The 22,001-nt window shown below is 45.2% G+C and overlaps 1 protein-coding gene across 1 annotated transcript in view; it reads left to right on the top strand.

The window, feature by feature from the left end:
- Positions 1-20,777, top strand: part of otog (otogelin) — a gene marked incomplete at both ends in the record, with an annotated part of 48,848 nt that extends 28,071 nt beyond the window's left edge. Inside the window, 25 exons of the mRNA XM_079736500.1 lie at positions 467-745; positions 2,336-2,456; positions 2,965-3,044; positions 6,249-6,443; positions 6,574-7,040; positions 7,196-7,373; positions 7,636-7,784; positions 7,904-7,993; positions 8,150-8,336; positions 8,993-9,213; positions 9,996-10,134; positions 10,282-10,470; positions 10,674-10,883; positions 11,609-11,713; positions 11,913-12,017; positions 12,240-12,341; positions 13,359-13,457; positions 13,807-13,847; positions 13,946-14,021; positions 14,940-15,118; positions 15,523-15,627; positions 16,159-16,278; positions 16,622-16,667; positions 19,448-19,527; positions 20,577-20,777. Coding sequence (XP_079592626.1) covers positions 467-745; positions 2,336-2,456; positions 2,965-3,044; positions 6,249-6,443; positions 6,574-7,040; positions 7,196-7,373; positions 7,636-7,784; positions 7,904-7,993; positions 8,150-8,336; positions 8,993-9,213; positions 9,996-10,134; positions 10,282-10,470; positions 10,674-10,883; positions 11,609-11,713; positions 11,913-12,017; positions 12,240-12,341; positions 13,359-13,457; positions 13,807-13,847; positions 13,946-14,021; positions 14,940-15,118; positions 15,523-15,627; positions 16,159-16,278; positions 16,622-16,667; positions 19,448-19,527; positions 20,577-20,777 — 3,764 coding nt within the window. The remainder of the gene's footprint in view (positions 1-466; positions 746-2,335; positions 2,457-2,964; positions 3,045-6,248; positions 6,444-6,573; positions 7,041-7,195; positions 7,374-7,635; positions 7,785-7,903; positions 7,994-8,149; positions 8,337-8,992; positions 9,214-9,995; positions 10,135-10,281; positions 10,471-10,673; positions 10,884-11,608; positions 11,714-11,912; positions 12,018-12,239; positions 12,342-13,358; positions 13,458-13,806; positions 13,848-13,945; positions 14,022-14,939; positions 15,119-15,522; positions 15,628-16,158; positions 16,279-16,621; positions 16,668-19,447; positions 19,528-20,576) is intronic.
- Positions 20,778-22,001: the final 1,224 nt, after the last annotated feature.

The raw sequence follows: 22,001 nt of genomic DNA, 5'->3' as shown, positions 1-22,001 counted from the left end.
TTCCCCCCCCCCCAGCCTATGGCCATAGCAATGTTGACTTTAAGCCAGCCAGGCAGGACTTCTCCTCTTCCACTGTTTTATCCTGAGTTAGCCACTGTTTGGAGAGAGTTGTGTGTCCGAGTGAAAACACTTGACGCTGAAGATGTGGTCTTGGTGACTTCCAGTGCCCAAAAAGACACAGGATCGGATTGCTAAATGTTAATCTGGCAACCTGAGATACTAGCCGCCGTTACAGCTTTTCCAAGCCAAGATTGCTGTTAGCTAGGCTGATGCAAAAGCACTATGTTTGCTACACCGTCAGTCCACTCAAGTCATTTTGTGGAAATCAGCAGTAGTGTACAGACAAAAATCGGATGAGATGGAAATGGATGTGACTACACAGCACATAACAACATCATTGTTTTCAGTTGTGATTGAGAAGCACCAATATTATTTTTAAACTGTACTGCTACTCCGGCCCTATCAGACTCTTCACTAGTATCGTTCGAGGCGGTGGACAGGCCAAACTACTTCCTGGAGGCCAGGCCACAGGGCAACTTGAGGCTGACCAAGTGGAAGGAGAGTGATGCATTCTGGGGCGGAGCTACCTTTGTCCTCCACCGGGACACCTCGGTCCCCGGCTACGACTCTCTGGAGTCCTTCTCCAAGAGGGGCTACTTCCTCCACGCCAGCCCCCCTAGGCTCCAGCTCCTCAAGCACCGCAACTGGCCGGCCTTCCGCAGGGGGGCTCTGTTCAAACTCACAGGTAATGTGTTCATTGTGGAAACTGGAAGCTAAACAAACGCAGAACAATTACCTTACCAGATTATGGTTGACTGAAGCCATGGTAATGTATGACAGTGTGTGAGTACATCAGTTGGATCAAAGTAGATTCAATAGCCTCACATCAATCTATAGCCCAATATTCAATGATGTTAAAAATAAAAGTGATATAAGTAAATGAATCCCTCATTTACTTATATCCTAGATATTTGTTAGGTGTGTAGTGGATACATCTTGTTGCAACGGTCAATCATTTCACATTTGTTTTCCCTTTAAAGTCGCATACCTCTCCACATATTACCTTGCACAGTAACATGTGCTCTTGTCTGGGGAGCCCCAGCCTGCACCGTATGACAGCTGAGTTCATGAAAGCAGGTTGTCCCCGGTAAGACGACTCCACCATGTATAGATCCCGCCGGGCTGGTCACTTGGCCCTTTCTCTCCGCAGACATGTGGGCCATTGTGTTGTCATGACAAAACTGCTGCAGCTGTTTACTGGCACACTCCGAAGCACACGGCATAACTGAGAGCTTCTGTCAGTAGCGTGCGGCGGTTTTGTGCCAGGGATTTCCTAAATCACAGCAATGTCATGTGTGCAAGTGTGTGCGTGTAAGTGGGGATGTGAGCGTGCCATTACATTCAGTACAACCAACCAGCAAGTGTGTGTGTGTGTGTGTGTGTGTGTGTGTGTGTGTGTGTGTGTGTGTGTGTGTGTGTGTTACCAAAGAGAAGGGCATTTACCAAAAACCACCCAGGGTCAAAGGGCATTCACCAAGAGGATATGGCAGCTGTGGAGTAACCGCCACTTATATTTCCAACCATTCGGCCATTAGACAGATTCTGTATACCCTGTCACCAGTACTCCCCCCCACCAGGGTCAAAGGTCAGCGGCACCAAGCACTGCACTCACGTAGTCAGCTCAGAAAGTAACCAGGGCAATTACCGATGCTAAATATATGAGCAGCATTTGTTTTAGTTAATGGAAAACTCCTAGCAAGCCTCAGAGGCTGTGGGCCAATAGCAGATAGGATTTCATGCTGACAGCAGTGAATGCCGAACATATCCTGGGCAGAAGGACGGTGGAGAGGAGAAGCTAGTGCTAGTGTCAAAGAAATAGGCAGCCTGTAGACGCTTTCCCTAATTTACTAACATACTGTAATCCCCATGTAGGAACGAGCAGGGACATTTGAAATGTTAAATCAGAATGAAATACTGGCACTTAAGACGTCACTTAAAAAGAAAAAAACAGAATGTTCAGGAGTGGCTCTCTTGATTAAAAGCTTTGATGTTTAGGAATATATATGTGGTGTATTCTTTGCCTACAGCACATTACCCATGTACATGTAATACAGTACTTAGCAGGAATAAACCTAGTTAGCCAACCAAGAACAGTTTCTGAAACCTTCAGGTTATTTCTGTGTGAATGCAAAGCAGCACTGGAATGCAAAGCTAAATGTAAGCTATAGCAAAAATAAGATCTTAAGACAACCATGAGCTTGTTGTAACATACTTAACATTTTTGTATTTTTTACAACTGATGGCAAAGTGAAGTGCTTGTATCTATTTTGGTCAGGCCTGAGTCCAGACAGCCCAGCGGTAGGTCCTCAGTGCCAGTGGCGGTATGACTCCTGCGTCAGCCCCTGCTTTAAAACCTGCAGTGATCCTTCTGGCACAGCCTGTGTCACTATTCCAAAGTAAGTCCCCGTGGTCTGTCCCAAAACCCCCCTCACACTGCAGCAATGTATAGTGTTCACAAGCCAAGTCTCGATTAAGTCCGTTTTTTTTCCACATCAAATGGTTTATGATCCGAAAACAATACTTTATAGCTGCTGTTATTATGTGCTGATGTACATGGACTCTCTTACAGTCACAATATTCAGTGTGTAACAAGTTCCATCTAACAAGTTATACCAAAATTGACAGAATCTCTAAGATTATGCTCTTATAATAATGACAAAATGTGATTAAAGGTATGTTTTGATTAACCATGATTTATGCCGTTACAACTACACAGCAAATGGCAGTGTAGTTATGTAGGAAATAACATCAACATGACTTGGTTCACTCAATTAGTATTATAATAGACTTATTCAAGGCACTTTATTGGTCAATTATAGTTCAAGTTAATAATTTAGACATTGAGAAATGTCTAAAAAGTCTTGCAACAGAGGATGAAGCGTTGTTGTGCGTTGTTCTCCACAGAGTGGAGGGCTGTCTTCCTGTGTGTCCCTCACACATGGTTCTGGACGAGGTCACGCACCGATGTGTACATTCAGAGGACTGTGAGTTCCCCTTTCACCATCTCACTGACACTATCCGTCTCCATCTCTATCCCCATATATCTGTCTCTATTGTCTGTCACTTTCTCTCTGTCACTATACGTCTGTCTCTGTCAGTTGTTCGGACTTTTCGCTGAGAACATTGTAATAATTCCAAGAGCTTTCAGGTCCTGGAATCTGACCTCTCAGTATTAAGTTATGTTGTTGACAAATATACTTCTTCTGTGTACATAATTTCAGTGAAGTAACTAAAACAGAATCAGCACTCATTAATTGCTGATACTCATACATAATTACATGATGTCTGTTGTATTGAAAAAAGTCAATTTCATTCTTTAACAAATGCCTCACTATTCATAGTAATACCGGTATACAGCATACATTGTATGTAAGTCAATACATTTTGTCTGAAAGTAAATATGCTGGACTAAAGCCAGTGCATCCGCCTGCTAGAGCCAGTCGAATTCCCCCTTCCCCCTTGGCGTGTGTCTTTTAGTGCGTACATCACATCATTACTGGGGGGTGTAGGGTTTCTTAGATGTTGAAATATTCCAGCTCGCATAAACTAAGCCGACTAATCCTCCATGCCCAAGTTGGATCTAAGGGTTTGATTCCCTTGGACATGTTGGTCCTTTGCATTCCCTTTAACCCTCTTTGTTTTCCTTCCATGTCCCTGTTTCACATCCTATCTTCCGTCGCTATCTGTCTGTCTGTCTATGTTCCTCTCTGCCTCGCTGGGTACTTTTCTAACAGTTGTTTTATTGTTTGGGTTCAGGCATTAAGCCTGCAGTTGCTGTGCAGCCCATAACACCGCCCAGTGCTGAGACAACACCTGCAGCTGTCACTTCTGAGGCTGCCAGCCACAGCTCCTCCACCCCCTCGACCTCCTCCACAGCCACCACCTCCACAGCCACCACCTCCACTCTCTTACCCATCACCACCCCAACAATCTTCCCCACCACCAACACCTCATTCTCTTCCCCCTCTGCCGGGACCACCAGCCCGGCCACAGCTGTCACCACGTCCCCCATCACTACCACTACCACCACTGCTTCAACCTCCTCCCGGTCAACCTCCACTCTACCCCCCGTCACTACCACTCCCTCCGCTGTGTACACCGCCTCAGTATCCACCGTGTCCACCACCACCAGCCCCTCCACCAGCACCACCACTACTCCCTCCACATCCACCCCCTCAACAATATCCTCCACTTCTCCCATAACCACCACCATCACCATGTCCACCCGATCTCCATCTTCTATTACAACCACCACCACATCCTCCATCTCCCCTATCTCCCCATCAACTATTACCCCCACCACCTCCTCCACAACATCAAGCGCCCCACACAAAGCTCCCACTACTCATTTGCCAACTACTGAGCCTACCTCTGCTTCACAAACTACACATGCCGCATCATCAATCATCTCAACTACTGGCATCTCTCTAAGCCCGCCACCTACCACTTCAGCTTCTCCATCCCCTGACCTACCTAGCAGACTGAGCACATCTCCTTCAGCACCACATACTTCTTCTGTCTCATCAGAGATGGTGGCGCCACATACGACCGTCAAGGTGACATCGGCATCACTAAGCACTGGAGTCGGTGCAACAGCTGAAACAACAAGTTCTCCTAGATTCACATTGAGCTCCATAGGCCCTGCTATCTCCAGAACAACATCTCCCCCCTTTTCCTTCACTGCTCTGTTGTGGCTCAGCACCTCGGCTAAGATATCTCCTCCACTTAAGGAAAAGTTAACTTCTACAATGAGCCCCACTACTACCACCACCACCACCGCCACCGCCACCGGTGTCCCAACTACTAGCACTGTCAAGAGACCAACAACCACTTCCACCCTATCTACTTCACCAGCGTTCGACACTCCAGACACCATGCATATTACCACTCATCCTGCAGTGGTTACAACAACTGTTCCTGGTCTTCGCCCAACAACTGTCTCTGAGGCCGTAGTTTCAGAGAGGACTACCACAGCTAGCACCAGTACCACACACGCTTACCTTGAATCCACTAGAGGGCCCAGAACAACAGAGAAAGCCTCACCTCCCACTACGACCACCACCACTCCAGGTTCACTGGGTACAGTTTCCAGGATGACATCCCCTTTGCCTCCTACATCTAGCACTGAAACACAAACAACTTTGCTTCCAGTGATCACTCTGGCGATAACCACAGAAGCTGTCACACCAGTCGCTCCATTCACAACAAGTAAAACAACAACGTTGCTGCCCAGGGAAGAGGTAACTATAGCTTTTACATCCACGGCAACCACAGAGAAGACAGAGACTACAACCCTATCCGAGCTAGCAAAATCAACCTCAACTCACATGCAACCAACTACCACCACCACATTAGCCGGTCCAATGCCACCAGTGTCTACAGTAAGAGCAAAAACAGAAAAGGTGACAACACTGGTATCCACTGCATCTCACGGACCTGAATCCATCACTACCACAGCTGTGGCTTCACCATTTAGGACAACAGAAGCCACTGTTGTTCCTCCTTTAACCTCCAAACATTCTACAGAGAGCACATCCTGGTCTGCAAGTATTCCAACTCCACCTGAAACCACAACTACTGCACCTATAGAGTTCCCGGATGCATCAACCACCTCCATTCAACCTCCATTTACCACAAAATCTAGTGTATCTCCTGTGACTCTAACAGAGACCACCTCTATACCTGTGCCAACAGTCACAGAAAGCTCCACTCTTAAGATGTCATCTACAACGACCTCTGAGCCATGGCGTCAGCCCCATTGGGAAACTTCCTCTGTTGCTACTTATGGAACTGAAAAGGTGACCACTCCCCACGTCACTTCAAAGACGTCAACCCCTACAGTCTCTGTGACAGCTACCGCCCGGATACCTCACGCTGCAATCACCACAAAGAAAGTTGTTAGCATGGCAACCTCATCAGCCTCAACTGGAACTGCGACTACAACTAGAACTCCCACAGATGTGACTACTAAAGCAACGACCCAGCAACCATCAGCTGTACCTTTGGCACCTGAGACATCTCGTACCACAAGCTCTGCTAGAACCACTCAAAGGGTCGGGACTACGACACACAGGCCAATCACTCCACATCTCGGGACTGAGGCAACACGGGTTCCGCCACTGACTGGAAAAGTGGAGGTACCCACGACTACCTCCATCACTCTGCCACCTTCCTCATGGTCTCCACAGACCCCAACTACTTCAACAACCACACACCACCAAGAAAAAGTCACCACCCGAGTTGCATCAACCTTAACATCCAGACCAGCAGCAACAACCACAACAAAGAGCACAACAGCAACAGAAACCTTGATGACACCAATAGTCACGTCGCCATCAAGCTTGCCCCCCGAGGTCACAACCACCAAAAGGACAACCATGAGGGTTAGCACTGCAACAAGTTCTTCAACAGCCACCTCAAGCTTAACCACGCCTGGTATACCAGCAACAACACCAATCACCGGGACAACTGTAGTCCCAGTTGTCCCATCGACATCAACCCGGACTACCTCAGTGCCAGCCTCTACAGAGAGCGGATTGGAGCGTGTCTTCCTTACCACACCAGTTGCCATCACCACCAGTACCACTCCATCAGGTCCTGATCCAGTTCCCAGCACGACAACATTCCAAACACCCACTGATGTCCCCATGGGAGTCACCAGGGGGTCGCCTGCTGTAACATCTGTGAAGACCACCACCACCAAAGAGACTGAGGCTGCTCCGGCCGCAGGAACAACTGTTACTCCTCCACCTCCTGCTGAGGTGGCCTCCATTTGGAGCCCTGGTACTAGGCCCAGCAGCACATCAGCCCCAACAGGGACGTCAAGGCATCCAACAAAACCTAGAGAGCCATCCGAAAGCACCACACCAGGGTCAACTTCATCACCTGTGCCCATTGCTCAGGGTTCCACCCTGGCAGCCACAAGGACCACGGTGAAAGTCACAAGCTCTATGGCGATATCCTCTACAAGGATGTGCACTGTAAGGAAATTTACTTTGCTCCATTTCAACATGAACTGTGTATTCAATATTTGCTTTGATCCCCTGATAATGCTTTCAATGCCTTTGTTCAATGCCAATGTTGTCAACCTTAAATCACCATGTGTCTATGTTTTCCTGAATGTCTTTTTTTCCAGCCTCCCTATTCGGAGTTCATTGATGAGTGCACCAAGTATATATGTGTCAACAGTCAGCTGGTCCTGTTCAACAAAACGGAAAACTGTCCATATAACTCATTGCCCCCAAACTGTGGTCTGCTGGGATTTGCAATATTGGTTAATGGAGACAAGTGCTGCCCAAAGTGGGACTGTCCCTGTGAGTAACTTGCAAAACACACACACACACACACACACACACACACACCCACACACACACACACACACACACACACACACACACACACACAAACACACATCAACAAACACACCAAACACTTGTTTTTGACACACCACAAAGATCATGCACTCTGTTTTTTCATGTAAGGATGGATTCTGGATATGTACACATATGTTTTCTCATGAAACTATCAGGAGACAAAGGCAGCGTTTTATTTGTACCACTTCTCTGTGTTCCTCAGGCCGTTGCTCAGTATTCCCCGACCTGAATGTCATCACGTTTGACGGGAACAGCGTTGCCATCTACAAAGCAGCCTCATACATTCTTTCCCAGCTCCCCAATGAGACAATCAGCGTCCTGGTTCAGGAATGCCCTTCTGACCCGGATGCAGTAAGTCAGGGAGATGTTTAATTATTGTTGTATTTTTAATGACACTTTGTAAGTTCAATACACTATGTTATAAGTCATGTTCTGAAAATGATAACGTAGCTTTCTGTTTTCTTCTTAAGCTCCTTTGGAATTTCACCAACCTGTGTCTTGTGGCACTAAACATTAGCCACGGGTCGAACCACATTATTATCAACAGACTTCAGAGAAGGGTAGGACCCTGCTGCGATTCTTTTCAATTGAATTTCATTTTCGTTCATATAGATAAGTACAATGGATAGAAACGTAATAATGCATTCTTTAAAATAGAGAATCAAAGGCATCTTGAACCCAAAAACTAACCTGGACTCTTCGTTCGGTCCGTTAAGCTCTATGTCAACTCAAGGTACGCCAAGCCACGTTTTAGGAAGTTTGGCTTCGAGGTCCTGGACACGGGGAACATGTATCTGATCCGCAGCCCGTCGGGTCTCAAACTCCAGTGGTTCCACAGCACCGGCATGATGGTGATAGAGACAGAGAGCCCTGGAAACAGGCTCCCGACCATGGGTCTCTGTGGTAGGTGGCCCTCCTCCAGTAGCTACCATATGATGATCTCTGATACGATAGCCCTTCTCTCAATTAGTTTAATATCTGATGCCATACTGGCTCTCAACTGCTCTCTATTCCGTTAGAATTAAACATGTGAGGAGTAAAGTATATTATGTAACTGTGTGTTAGTAAATATAAACAAAAGAGATTGTGATTCAAAAACAAAACCTCCTATGTTTGAAAAACACATGACAAAGTTTGTACACTCCAAAAAACAAGCGTTTTATCAGTGTCTTTCTTCATGAAGAGCAACAGACTAATGATTACATTTTGTGGTACAATGATTCTCAAAAATGTGTGTAGCCATTGTCCACCAAACTGTTAAGGCTCAGTTATGGTTCCACGTTGAAGCAACGCAAGGGGGTTTACGGACCCATTACGTCCTTGCGGACCCTCCTTGCGTCCACCGCAAGGGGCTGACGTGCGCCTCCCAAAAAGTTTGACCTTGCTTCGAGGCGATGCAGCAGCAAGGGCTGTGATTGGCCCGCTAATGAAAACCCAACGTAAACCCGGCGCAGAACCAAAACAGGTTCACGACTGCATCGAAGCAACTGGGTGGTCATTGCGTTGCGTCAACGTGGAACCATAACAAAGCCTTTATATGTTCTTACCCCCACAACCAGGCTATTGCGACGGCGACCCAGCCAACGACCTGGCCCTGGCCAACGGCACCGTGGTGGGGGAGAGCGAGGACCCGGCACTGTTCATTGACAGCTGGCAGGTTCCCAACACCACCAGCTACATCAGTCACAGCCGCCGCCGCGAGGTCAACTGCTCCACCAGCGACTGCTCCGACTGCATGGCGATGCTGCAGGACAGCTCCTTCCTCCCCTGCCACGACTTTGTAGGTCCCGCCTTCTCTTCCCCTTCTTCTGAATCAGGGTCTATTGGTTAAGGGTTTCATGCCCTGTGTAGTTGAATAAATCAGGGTCTATTGGTTAAGGGTTTCATGCCCTGTGTAGTTGAATAAATCAGGGTCTATTGGTTAAGGGTTTCATGCCCTGTGTAGTTGAATAAATCAGGGTCTATTGGTTAAGGGTTTCATGCCCTGTGTAGTTGAACAAATCAGGGTCTATTGGTTAAGGGTTTCATGCCCTGTGTAGTTGAATAAATCAGGGTCTATTGGTTAAGGGTTTCATGCCCTGTGTAGTTGAACAAATCAGGGTCTATTGGTTAAGGGTTTCATGCCCTGTGTAGTTGATTGAACTAGGGTATATTGATATTGGTTGAAGGTTCATGCCCTGTGTAGTTGAATAATTCAGGGTATGTTGGTTAAGGTGTTTCATGCCATGTGTAGTGGAATGAATCAGGGTGTATTGATATTGGTTGATGGTTCATGCCCTGTGTAGTTGAATAATTCAGGGTATATTGTTTGAGGGTTTATACCCTTTGTACCATATGTATGGATTCATTTTATATTAATATTACTTAGGTGCAGTATATAGAAATACAGTAATGTTACTTAAGAGCCATATGTATGCAAACATATTATGGTATTGTTACTCAGGTTCCATATTTGATGCATAAATATTTTGAAACAGAAATGCTCGGTAGTAATTTAGTGACCCACAATTGGGAATTACTAATAAACGGAATGAGTTTAAAAACAATGCATTGAACTCGCAGGTTCCTCCCAGCACATTTTGTGAAATGTGGGTGCGTGACGCAGAGTACGTCAACAACCGTTGTGTGGCTCTCGCTGCCTACGTTGCTTCCTGCCACAAATTCAACATCTGCATCGAATGGCGCAGTCAGGAATACTGCCGTGAGTCTCTATCGCACTTTTATTCTTCTACTTTGAATCCACCAGTCTAAACCATGCACACTGTAATGTCAATGACAATGAGAGGAGAAGGATATTTGTGTTGGGAGAAATTTGTTGTGATTATCATAGATTGGTTTTGTTTTCTAGCCTTCACCTGCCCCGGGACCCTTCGCTACCAGGCATGTGTACCGGCCTGCACGGCACAGTCATGCCCCAACCAGGACTTTGAGTCGGAGCCAGGCCAGTGCTCAGGCCTTACCGAGGGCTGTGTGTGTCCTGAAGGCACCCTGCTTCACAGGCCCTACTCAGCACTTTGCATACCCCCAGACATGTGTGGTAAGGCACCCCCCCACCCCCCTCCCCCCATACCCCGCAACCGTACAATAGAGCCCTAAATAGAGGTCTTAACCTACGCACTCCAGGCAATTCATACGATCATAAGAATTTCGGGTGATGACATGAATGGCAAAGAACTCCTGACACCTGGGATTCATATGTTCATATGTGACCATGCCTGTGTTCCTTTGTGTGAACCCTAGCATGCACAGACAGCGCCGGTGTTCCCCGGGCCAACGGGGAGCTTTGGAAGGCGTCTAAAGATGGCTGCTGCATGTACCGCTGTGAGAACGATGCCATCAAGCCCGTGGAGTACAACTGCTCGGCTGTGGCTCTGCCCGTGTGCCATCGAGCAGGGGAGGTGGTTATCAGCCTGGCCGACGACAACAACTGCTGTCCCCAGAAGGCCTGTGGTAAGATCCAGACCTGAGCCAAGAAGGCCTGTGGTAAGACCCAGACCTGAGCCAGGAAGGCCTGTGGTAAGACCCAGACCTGAGCCGGGAAGGCCTGTGGTAAGACCCACTCCAAAGCCCAGAATGCCCTCACTTGAGACCCAGACATGAGCCCAAAAGGCCTGTGGTTAGACCCAGACCTGCTTCATGATGTGGACTGACGACAAACATTAAAGAGAAATCTTCTTTTGAAATCTTGCATTGGGGCCAACATAGTCTAGCCTGGTTGGTCCAGTCTTATCTTGCAAGGTTTTTTCAGTCCCTTGTGCAAGAGTGACTGGCCTTGTGTCACAAGCAGTGGATGTGAAGCCATGTCTTTACATATAACACGTTCAGGCCATCAGATTAACATAACATCAGCGACAGAGCAAGCGGAAATATAGAACTCTATTCGAATCCAGTCAGATGAACAGCAAATGTGGCACCTGTATTTGCCCACACACACACACATACATTTGATTCATTATACATGAAAAAAGCTAAAAGCTCATATTATTTGTGTCTTAACATATATTCAAATATAAAGACAGTAGTTACATACGGATAACAAAACATGAATTGATAGATACTGTACAATCTACTCCAAACGATGGCCAGTGTCCCCAACAATATGTCAAGGGTTTTCTAGTCTGTGTACAGAACTAATCAGAATGATGAGTGGTTCTCAATGCCTTGTGACCCTACAGTATGTAACCAGAGTTTGTGCGCTGTGAACCCACCGCTGTGTCATTACGGAGAGAAGCTTGTGTCGTACTACAGACAGGACTCCTGCTGTCCCCACTACGTGTGTGGTGAGTGTTAATGTCCCAATGACACATTGATCTGCATATAAAGCTCCAGCATTGAACCAGATCCGTTGATGCTGCGTGTGCTTGTGTGTTTGTTTATGTGTGTGTGTGTGTGTGTGATTGTGTGAGTGTGTGTGTGTGTGTGTGTGTGTGTGTGTGTGTGTGTGTGTGTGTGTGTGTGTGTGTGCGTGCGATTGTTCAGAGTGTGATTCTGAGCTGTGTGAGTCAGAGGTGCCAGTGTGCAGAGAGGACCAGTCCCTGATCGCCACCAGAACTGACGGAAGCTGCTGCTTAGCGCACATCTGCAGTGAGTCCACATGATTGCATACACACACTCACACACACATGGAAACCCCCATAGACCATCGACTCAGTTCGCTACAGACTTCAGCTTGTTGGCTACTCCAGTTCCCTCACTGTTGTTTCTTCACATTTTATGAGAAGAAAGTTAATCTGAACGTCATTGTGTGTAATCACCCTGAAGATCTTTGAAAGTTTGCGTCTGTGTGTTTGTGTTTCCTCCGCCAAGTGTGTAACGCTTGTCCAGAGAGCATCCCATTGTGCGAGGAGGGGGAGGTGCTAACGGTGGACGCCAACAGCACAGACCACTGCTGTCCTGACTATCAGTGTGGTAGGGAGAGACCACACACACACACACACACACACACACACACACACACACACACACACATGGGAGCTGTTAGACCCCCGATTAGGACCACGGCATCACTTCAACGTCTTGCCAAGCGCAGGCCTCATAGCATGGATCCGTCTTTCACCTTTCTCATTCCAATCAAGACGCAGATGATGACATGTCAAGCAGGTGCCGACTTCCCGTAACTATTTGTGCGTGCAAATCGCCCGCCACACGTCATGTGTACCTAATGTGGTCCTTAGCGTGTACCACTGCAGCCATGTGTAGGATTGGCCATGGGTGTGTGCCCGGGTACAAGGAACGACAAAGTGTGTGGAGAGAACTGCTTTGGCATCTGTGCATTTAGACTTTCTTTTATGGAATCATTTATAATGTTTGTTGCTTTACACTGGTTTGATAGCATAGTCTGTAAACTATCGAATTTCCAGATCAAACATTATATTAAACCTCTATGGCTGTAGAGGAGGCAGTAGTAATAGGGTTAGTTGCAAAACACCTAACCCTAACTACTACAGCCGAGCTGGCTGTCGACTTGGCTGGTTGACTCCGTCGTATATACGTGTATGAAAAGTTTTAAGTCGCTTTGGATAAAGGCGTCTAAAAAAAGGATTTATAAAAGTTGTCTATGAATGCTAAAAAAAAACTATAGACAAAGAATATGGGATGATTGTGAAGTGATGCCTCTAAATGAAAGTGCATGTAAAGTAGGTGAAGACATTATGTCATTAACGCGTTGACGCGTCGTCAAGGTTGGGGTCTATCGGCCCCCAAACATTTGCATCCACACACAAACACACACACCTCAAGTAAATGGCAGACAGATACACATTAATCTATCTATCTATCTATATATATATATATATATATAGATGTCATGATTTCAGAATGGAATTTCCTATTCATAGAATTTCATATTTGAATATTTGTGTGTGTGTGTGTGTGTGTGTGTCTGTGTGTGTGCGTGTGTGTGTGTGTGTGTGTGTGTGTGTGTAGTCTGTGAGACTCACAGGTGTTCCCAGTTCAGCTGTCCTGTGGGGATGTCTGTTTCTCCTGTGTCCAGTCCAGATCAGTGCTGCCCAAGCCACAACTGTGGTGAGTACAGGTCCTTCACATGGACAGTGGTTCTGCTGAATGGGTCACTGGTGAGAGACATCTGATCCCTACAGAAGTGGTTCATTCTCTCATGGAATTCCCTTTGTTTATGTATACTATGAATGTAAATGTATGTTATGTTTAAATCAATTTGTTTTGTTAATGTTTCATACGTATTTGCAGAAAAGTATTACTGATAGTTTTAAGTGAACACCAGTCCCATGTCACTAAGACGCAAAAAAACGCACTCCCAAAAATATAAATCGAACAAATCAAGAGTTGGAGTTATATATTGCATTTGTAAATTCTAATATTGAAAAGATTCATCTTTGATTTTGCTGCTATTCAGTGTGTTCCTGCGAGAAGATCTCCGCCCCGAACTGTGCACTGGTGCGTTTATAATATTTTCAATATCAATGTTGAGTGACATAATCATGCTGCTGCCATGCTGTGATTCTATTAACACACTGTGAATGTTCTGGGTAAAGGGGGAGACCACACAACTGGACAGAGTCTTCCTTGCGGACCCAGTGAACCAGTGTGCCTGCAGAAGATACCAATGCGGTACGTCTAATTTTGGACCTTAGCCTACAGCACTAATAGTAGCGCAACACAAGTTTTAAATCACACCGCTGATTCCCAGACGGGGAAAGTCCGATTTGCACATTCTTTTTCTGTATTTGGCAGCTATTGCCAAGTAACGTCAAAGCATGTTGGCCTTTGAAATGTCTCTGACCCTTTCATAATTAGATTATTCAGTTAACACTTACAGAACGTTAACTTTAATCAGCTCTCAAAATTATTCTGGCTCAAACCCGTCTCTGGTTTCAAGAACTAAATACAAGCTGTGAGTTCAACATCTTTAACAGGCACTGTTAAAATAATCTCATGCTAACGGCCATCACTTTTCATAGGATCTTTTCGGTACAAGCACACTGCACAAACATCCGCAGATGTAGATGTTTGATATTGAATACATTCAACAGGATTCCTCCAGCATAGGCATCCGTTTTGAGCTGGCCATCTTCAATTAACATTTATATCATTGCACTGAAAGGATGTGAATTAATACTTAACTAGAATACAATAGCTGTTTTTTATGACTTCAAATGGTATATATTCATTAAATTAACACTTAATTTACCACCTTAATATTCTTTCTTGAAGATTGTTTTACACTATGCATAGTAGTATTTAATTCAGTTTTTCACCCTCCCTCCCACCTATTTCTCAATGCAATTCCCTCCTCTATTGGTCTTTAGTATTTCATTCAAGTAATTAATTTTTTAAATGTAGTTGTTTCTGCTCCAATCATTTCTCTCGTCCTTATTATGCTGCTGAAGAGCAGTCTCCATTGTACAATGTACATGTCATGACATATGTGTCTTTTATCGTGTGTGTGTGTTTGCGTGTGTGTGTGTGCGTATGTGTGTGCGCGTGTGCGTATGTGTGTGTGCGTGTCCTTGCGGCGGCGGTAAGCAGTGCGTGAGGCGGTGTGTGTGGACGGCGAGCGTGGCCTGATGCGCCCGGGCCAGACGCTGGTGGAGCACAGCCCAGACGGTCTGTGCCGCAGCACCCAGTGCACCGGCAGCCTGGACCCCGCCACGGGCTACCACCGCCTCCGCACCCTCAGCACCAACTGCTCCGCCCGCTGCCAGCCGGTGGGTCTCTGGGGCCCTCAGGGGGGCTCTCCTACTCTCACTCTTCACTTTGACCTTTTTGCTTTTTACCTTTCTGTTTTTCTTTCACTTTTTTCCTTTCTTTCCCTGTTTCCTTCTTTCTTTCTTTTTCTTTCTTTCTTTCTTTCTTTCTTTCTTTCTTTCTTTCTTTATTTATTTCTTTCTTTCTCTTTCTTTCTTTCTTGCTTTCTTTCTCTTTTTCTTTCTTTCTTTCCTTCTTTCTTCTTCTTTCTTTCTTTTTCTTTATTTTTCTCTCTGTCTATACATGACATGGTTTTGCTAAGCTCAGCCACACCGAGATACAACAAACAGATATAATAGATCACATACATTAAGATTTCGATTTTTTTTGTATACATGTATATATCTTTTTTGTCCTGCTGCAGAACCAGCTGTACATTGCCCCCAGAGACCAGACATCATGCTGTGGCGTGTGCAGGAACATCTCCTGTCTCTACCGGGATGAGAACGGCACGGTAGCGCTCCATAAGGTACACAGGACGGAAAACGGAGAGCACGGGAATTACTTGTAATGCGTATTATTCATTTCTTCATTAAATCATCATCTGCACGATTGCCTCGTACCTTCCTGACCCAAAGGGTACAAAAGGTGCAGCTCACTGTCTCCTTATGATGAGTCTTTCCTCTCACCCAGATGATGAGCTCACTCATTGAGGCTGCAATGTATTGCGTTATGGTACCACACTTAAACAGTACCACCTTAAAGTACAAAGTATTGATGCCATTAGGATGTAAATCCTAATCCTTGTGAAGTTGGCATAACCTCAAGCCCCTCAAGAAAGATCTCAATTATTATCCTTAAATTCCTCTTATTTTGTATTAATCAGGGTCATTAATGTCTGATATTTGTAAGAAAGGTATTGAAAGGTGCCTCAATGTTAATTATGTATCACACATGAATGATTTATTATTTTGACATTTATTCATAAGTAGCTCAGGATAACAGCTGGTTGTAGTTATGCGTGTTGTCACCGATGTGCTTCTGCCATGTGCCTCTGCAGCCGGGGAAGACCTGGGTGTCCAACTGCAAGAAGTATGAGTGTGCAGACACACTGTCAGGCCCCACACTCATCTCATACGCCTTCAGCTGCCCCCCCTTCAACGAGACAGAGTGCATGAAGGTCAGCAGTATAGGCCAAATCCCACACCCACACACAACGCACACACACACGTGCACGCATGCACACACACACACACACACACACACACACACACACACACACACACGCGCGCGCGCGCGCACACACACACACACACACACACACACACACACACACACACACACACACACACTAACACACACACAAACACACACACAAACACACAAAAACTCTTCATGTATGCCCACAAACATATGTGTGAACATATGCAGATTCACACATATATACACTCACACATACACACACATAATGTAAAAATGCATGCATTTATATCCCTGCCTTTTTTTCTTCTGTCTGCTCTTAGGTTGGAGGAAGTATTCTAAGTTACATGGACGGATGTTGCAGGACATGTGAGTATTAAAGAAAATGCAGATACAGTAGGTTAGTAGTGTAGTCCCTCTAGACAAATAGGTCACATCTGACACTAAACATGCTGTCGTGTGTCCACCGTCTAACATGCGTTTTCAAAAACATGTTTGTCCTTCATTTAGTTCACTACCAACTTTTCAGAACCCAAGCTGAAATAGTTCCAGTTGGGTTGAATCCCAAATGTGCAAATCTCTCTGGGTTTAACTGCTTTCATGTCATCTCTGTTTTGTGTCTTGTTTAAATGCCTATTAAGACCTGGACATTTTCATTTTTTTCAAACAGAAATATGCTTTTCAGTGAATCCCAGAATTAAGATAAAAGATCATTGACAACAGAAACATTGAATAACATTGATCGCAAGTGTCACTGAAAAGCATGTGATGCCCTTCAGGGTGGGTGTGTGGTTCATATGCTAAAGCTTACCATCATGTACCAATCCCACCAGGTTCTGGATTCTCTCTCTACCCATTCCCCGTTAGTCCCTTGACACCTACAGTTAACACAAACTGTGAACGAGGTACCAGAAAACAAGCAGCTGAAAACTACAAGGCTTTCCAGCAACATTGTTGATATTCAACAATGTACTCCCCTTCTTAAAATACTACCGAACATACCCTCCAAACCAAATTAAACAGCAATACAATCTGAAATGGCCAGAGAAACAAACAACTAGCCATGTCATTTAAGCTGACTCCATCCACGCTCCTTGTGGATTCACGTACATGACAACGCTCAACCCTTCCCCCATTTCGCACCGTCTGGGCAGTGCATTGTTGATCGCCAACAATGTACTGTTGGTAGTGGCCAAGTAGACCAGTGATAGATGTTTTGTTGATGTTGTTTAGATGTTTAGATGCATGCTCGTATCTGTAGCTCTCCGTCTAGACTGGTGGTGGGATCTGTCAGTTGTTTGGGTGTCATGTTAACTGTGGAGCCATTGTAGAAGATATGCAGCGCATGGCAACTTGAAATTGTCTCGTAATGGTCCTACAAATGTATCCTAAACTCAACAAGCGCAGAACCATATCATCATATGGCAACAACTGTCCTAATATTGTGGCGGAACAAAAATTATATTTGCTTACAGATGACTTCTGCAATGGCTTGCAATTACTAAAGAACCTATAATCCAGATGCTTTTTCTAATAGCGTTTTGTTTTTAAGATAAAGTTGCTATGATTATAATCTCATGGCAGTTTAACATTCCCTCAATCCAAATGAGATTGCAGCCTTTATTCTTTGCCTTCTGCTTTCACATTGATTGATTGCTTTACCTTCTCATTTTCCTTGCGCAGAAACACTTGCTCTTTGCACAACTATTGTTCCCAATGTTTGCTGAATATTTTTTGCATTTCATCATCACAGTCACTGCATTTATTCTGGAAAGTGTTACTTATTAGTCACTAAATCATTTTGGTTAATTACTGTAGGAACCATTATTGTAGTTCTAAATAACCAGGTTGAAATGTAGAAAGACGATGATGTGATGATTAATGAATACAGTGCGGCCTTCACAGGTTTGGAAGTAAGCTTTACTAAATAGGCTAAAATAATTTAGCAGTACTTACCAAAATATCAATCAAGTTTCATCTGGTCTGGCAGTCCCTTGTTAGATACCAGACCTCTCAAATAATATGATCCATATACGCCTCCAAAATACAATATTTACCAAATACAACAACGTGATCTCCAACCTTAACGACAGAATAGGTTGTTTGTCAATATTTGTCACCCATATAAATGTTTGCTGGTACAGCTCCCCTATATATAAAAGAGATTCCAGGTCTCTAGCTCAATCCCAAGTGTCCTTGACCCCTAGGTCGCCTACTAATATCATACCTTTCTGAAGGATTAAACATCACTGGGATCCTCCATTGAAAGAACATCATCAGTTACATAAAATATAACTTAACCCAACAGCCCAGATGACCGCACAACGCAATGACAATGATTGAAAACAACATGAAATCTGCATGGTTTCAGGCGTAGTTGGGTCCATATCAATCACCATGGCGACGATAGAATACATTGCATTAAATGTTGTATCAGCGATGTTGGGTGACCTCACTTCTGTTGGTATTTCAAGCGAGATCCCAAACAAACAGAGCCAGCTCACCCTTCCCTTCCGTGTTTCGTGCATCCAGTTAAAACTATCATGAACGCAGCGCAAAACCCCACAACACCCACCCCTTGTCGTTGATTGGTTGGAATACTTTTTATTTTGGTTTTGAGTGGTTGGTAGTACCATTTGTTTTTGTGTACGATCTCGGAGCATAGGCTGCCTACAGAGACACGTTTTTTTGATGACCCGCTAACGGGGCGGCCAGCTAGCGGATCGTGAGGAAAGATCAGATGGATGTGAACATTTATGTTTCAGCCTAGCATCGCTGATACAACCTTTAAGAAACAAACGAAACATCTTATGCATTCAATGCAGAAGATTTAAAAAAATGGGTTGCTTTGGGTCATATTGACAAACAACTTATTCTGTTGTTGAGGTTGGAGAACAGTCTAAAATAGAATAGATCCTCTTGTCGATCGTTCTCATCACCCATTCTAAAATGTAGTGCTTGAGCAAAAAGTGTGGATCAGCTCGCTACTGCCATATGTACAGACCTCTCAGCCTTCGTTAGCTCTCCCTTCTGCGTTTCCTTGTGTGGCTGCAGTTCTCCTCTGTCCAGGTGTATGCTCTGCACACGTTTTTGTCCTTCTTCTTGTTTCCGACCCGTTGAGTCTGTTGTGTTTGTTGTCGTTGAAACAGGCAAAGAAGATGGAAAGTCGTGTCAGAGGGTGACGGTGAGAATGACCATCAGGAAGAACGATTGCCGCAGCAACAGGCCGGTACGTTGACAACAGAATATGGAGATTAAGAATACAGAAAAACCAATAAAATGCAGGAAACACTTTACATAAGGCTACATTAATTAACCATAACTTTACCCTAACCCTAGAAATAAATCTTTAAAAAAATTAAAAAAATTGTCTTGGAGCGGTTGAGGTCAGGGTAGTTCCTCAGTCCCTGCACCACTCAGAGAATCGACCGATGGGTCCTCGAGCCGCCCCTCCGAGATGGTGCAGTCCAGAACGACAGTGTTGAATAACATCCAGTAGTTGATGAATGGCTGATTCTTGGGGTGCTCCAATGGCCAGGGTTGTGTTGAAGCTGAGGTGATTGTTGACTCTGATCGCCTGGTGCCTCTCAGTGAGAAATGCAGGGACATAGATAATCAGGTGGAGGTGAATATCCATTCTGAGCGGTTTGGGACCTGGTGAGAATGAACTGCATTGAAGGCTCTTGAAGAGCCCCATAATCAACACATCACAAGCCTCTTCGGCCCTCTGTGTGCGTGTATACACCATGCGGCAGTGACAGCTCAGCATCATCCACCCCTCTATGGTGCTTGAGGACAAACCGATGTCGGCCAGTTTGCCCTTAAACGTCCGTCTGTAGCTGGGGAAGAACAAGCCTCTCAAAGCTCTTCATCACCAGAGATACCAAGGCTTCGTAGCGAAGGTCTTTGTCACAGGGGAGGTTGTTCTTTTTAGGCATTGGGCAGATGATGAGGGATTTCCATTGGAATTTCCATGGAATGAACTGCTCACGGAAGACACCTGTCTGGTCAGTTCCTAGTGCTTTGTTTGGGTTGATCCTCTTCGGGTGCCTGCTCCACCTCCAAGGCCTCAAGAGCCAAGTTTACAGTGGGACATGGTATCCACTCTCAGAGATTAACTCCTCCCTCTCCCGTGTGAAATTGGTGTTGCGTCTATATTCATCTCCTTATGTGTGGGTCCTGTTTGTATATTGCCTGATTTCCATTGACTACTGGTCTGTGTCTTTTCAACCCCATACAACAAAGCTGTTGTTGCGTGCTTGTTGTCCTCTCTCACAGGTCAACATCGTGTCCTGCGACGGCAAGTGTCCCTCGGCCAGCATCTACAACTACAACATCAACACGTACGCCCGCTTCTGCAAGTGCTGCCGTGAGATGGCTCTCCAGCGGCGCTCGGTGCAGCTGTACTGCAGCGGGAACTCCACCTGGGTCAGCTACTCCATCCAGGAGCCCACCGACTGCTCCTGTCAGTGGTCCTGAGCCACCGGCCGCTAAACACGGGCGTAGCCACGCATTACATAGAGCACACTCACACACACACACACCGTACACATCCCGATCACATCGGCACACGCCAAACGTATGCATGCACATTTATAACCGATGAGACATTCAAACATACACACACACACGCACACACTGACACACACACACACACACACACACACTGACAAACGCACACACACACACACACACACTTGCATACAGAGTAGCTGACATTTAGTCGCACTGACACATGGCAATTATCAAACAAGTGCACACAACATTGACGCCTCATGCACGCACATCTGTTTTTGTTAATTGTCGGATACATATGTAACCAATAGTTTGCACACAGACACACACACACACCCACAGACTGATACTCAACCACAAACACACACACACATTCACGGTGAACCACACGCAGATGAAACTTTCTGGGCAGGCAACGTTGTAGGCCTTAATGATTTCAGCATTCCATGGTGCATTCATTATTCATATTTCATTATGTGATACATTTTAAACATTCCTTTTCTTTTTTTTATTGTTTTCTCACTACACTTTTGTGAAACATGAAGCATGTTTCCGGATGTGACGGTTTAGGTTGATGTGTGGAGTGTTTGAATGCAAAGAGTTACTGAAGGATGTATAAAGGTACAAGAGCCACAGTGGGACGGGCTCAGAGGGGTTGAACCCATGGTATAGGAATTAGACTAGTCTTTAAACGAGTCAAGCCTTTTCTTTTTCTGTTTACCATAACACCTGACATACGATGCTTATCCGAAGTACCACTTATCCAGGGTACACAACCACACCTAAAGCAGTTTGGTATAGTAGGAATGGAACTTTAACATGAGGGGTGGCCTGGACAACATTACTAGGGTTGTCCAGAGTTAATGGGGAGTGTTAATGGGGAGTGTTAATAGATTACTTCCCTTGTGAACCATTAAACGATTTGGAAGGCAGCGGCTAAACATAGACAAGATTATCTTCTCCACCTATTGCACTTGATTGATTAATGTGTATTTATTGGAAGGCTTGGATATATAATATAAAGGGAAAAATGAATTATCTATTGGTACGAATCTCCAGGTTGGGAACTAACAATCGGAACATAAAACCCTCAATTCAACACTTCAGCAAAACAAAAGAATCAGCTCTTCTACTTTGAGGACAACAGCAGAAAAATATACTTTTCTAATGTGTGGTTTAATAGGTTGA

Source organism: Pollachius pollachius (assembly GCF_949987615.1).
Source record: "Pollachius pollachius genome assembly, chromosome: 5".
Lineage (NCBI taxonomy): Eukaryota > Metazoa > Chordata > Actinopteri > Gadiformes > Gadidae > Pollachius > Pollachius pollachius.
The sequence above is the reverse complement of the archived record's forward strand: the minus strand, read 5'-3'. Positions and strand labels throughout refer to the sequence as shown.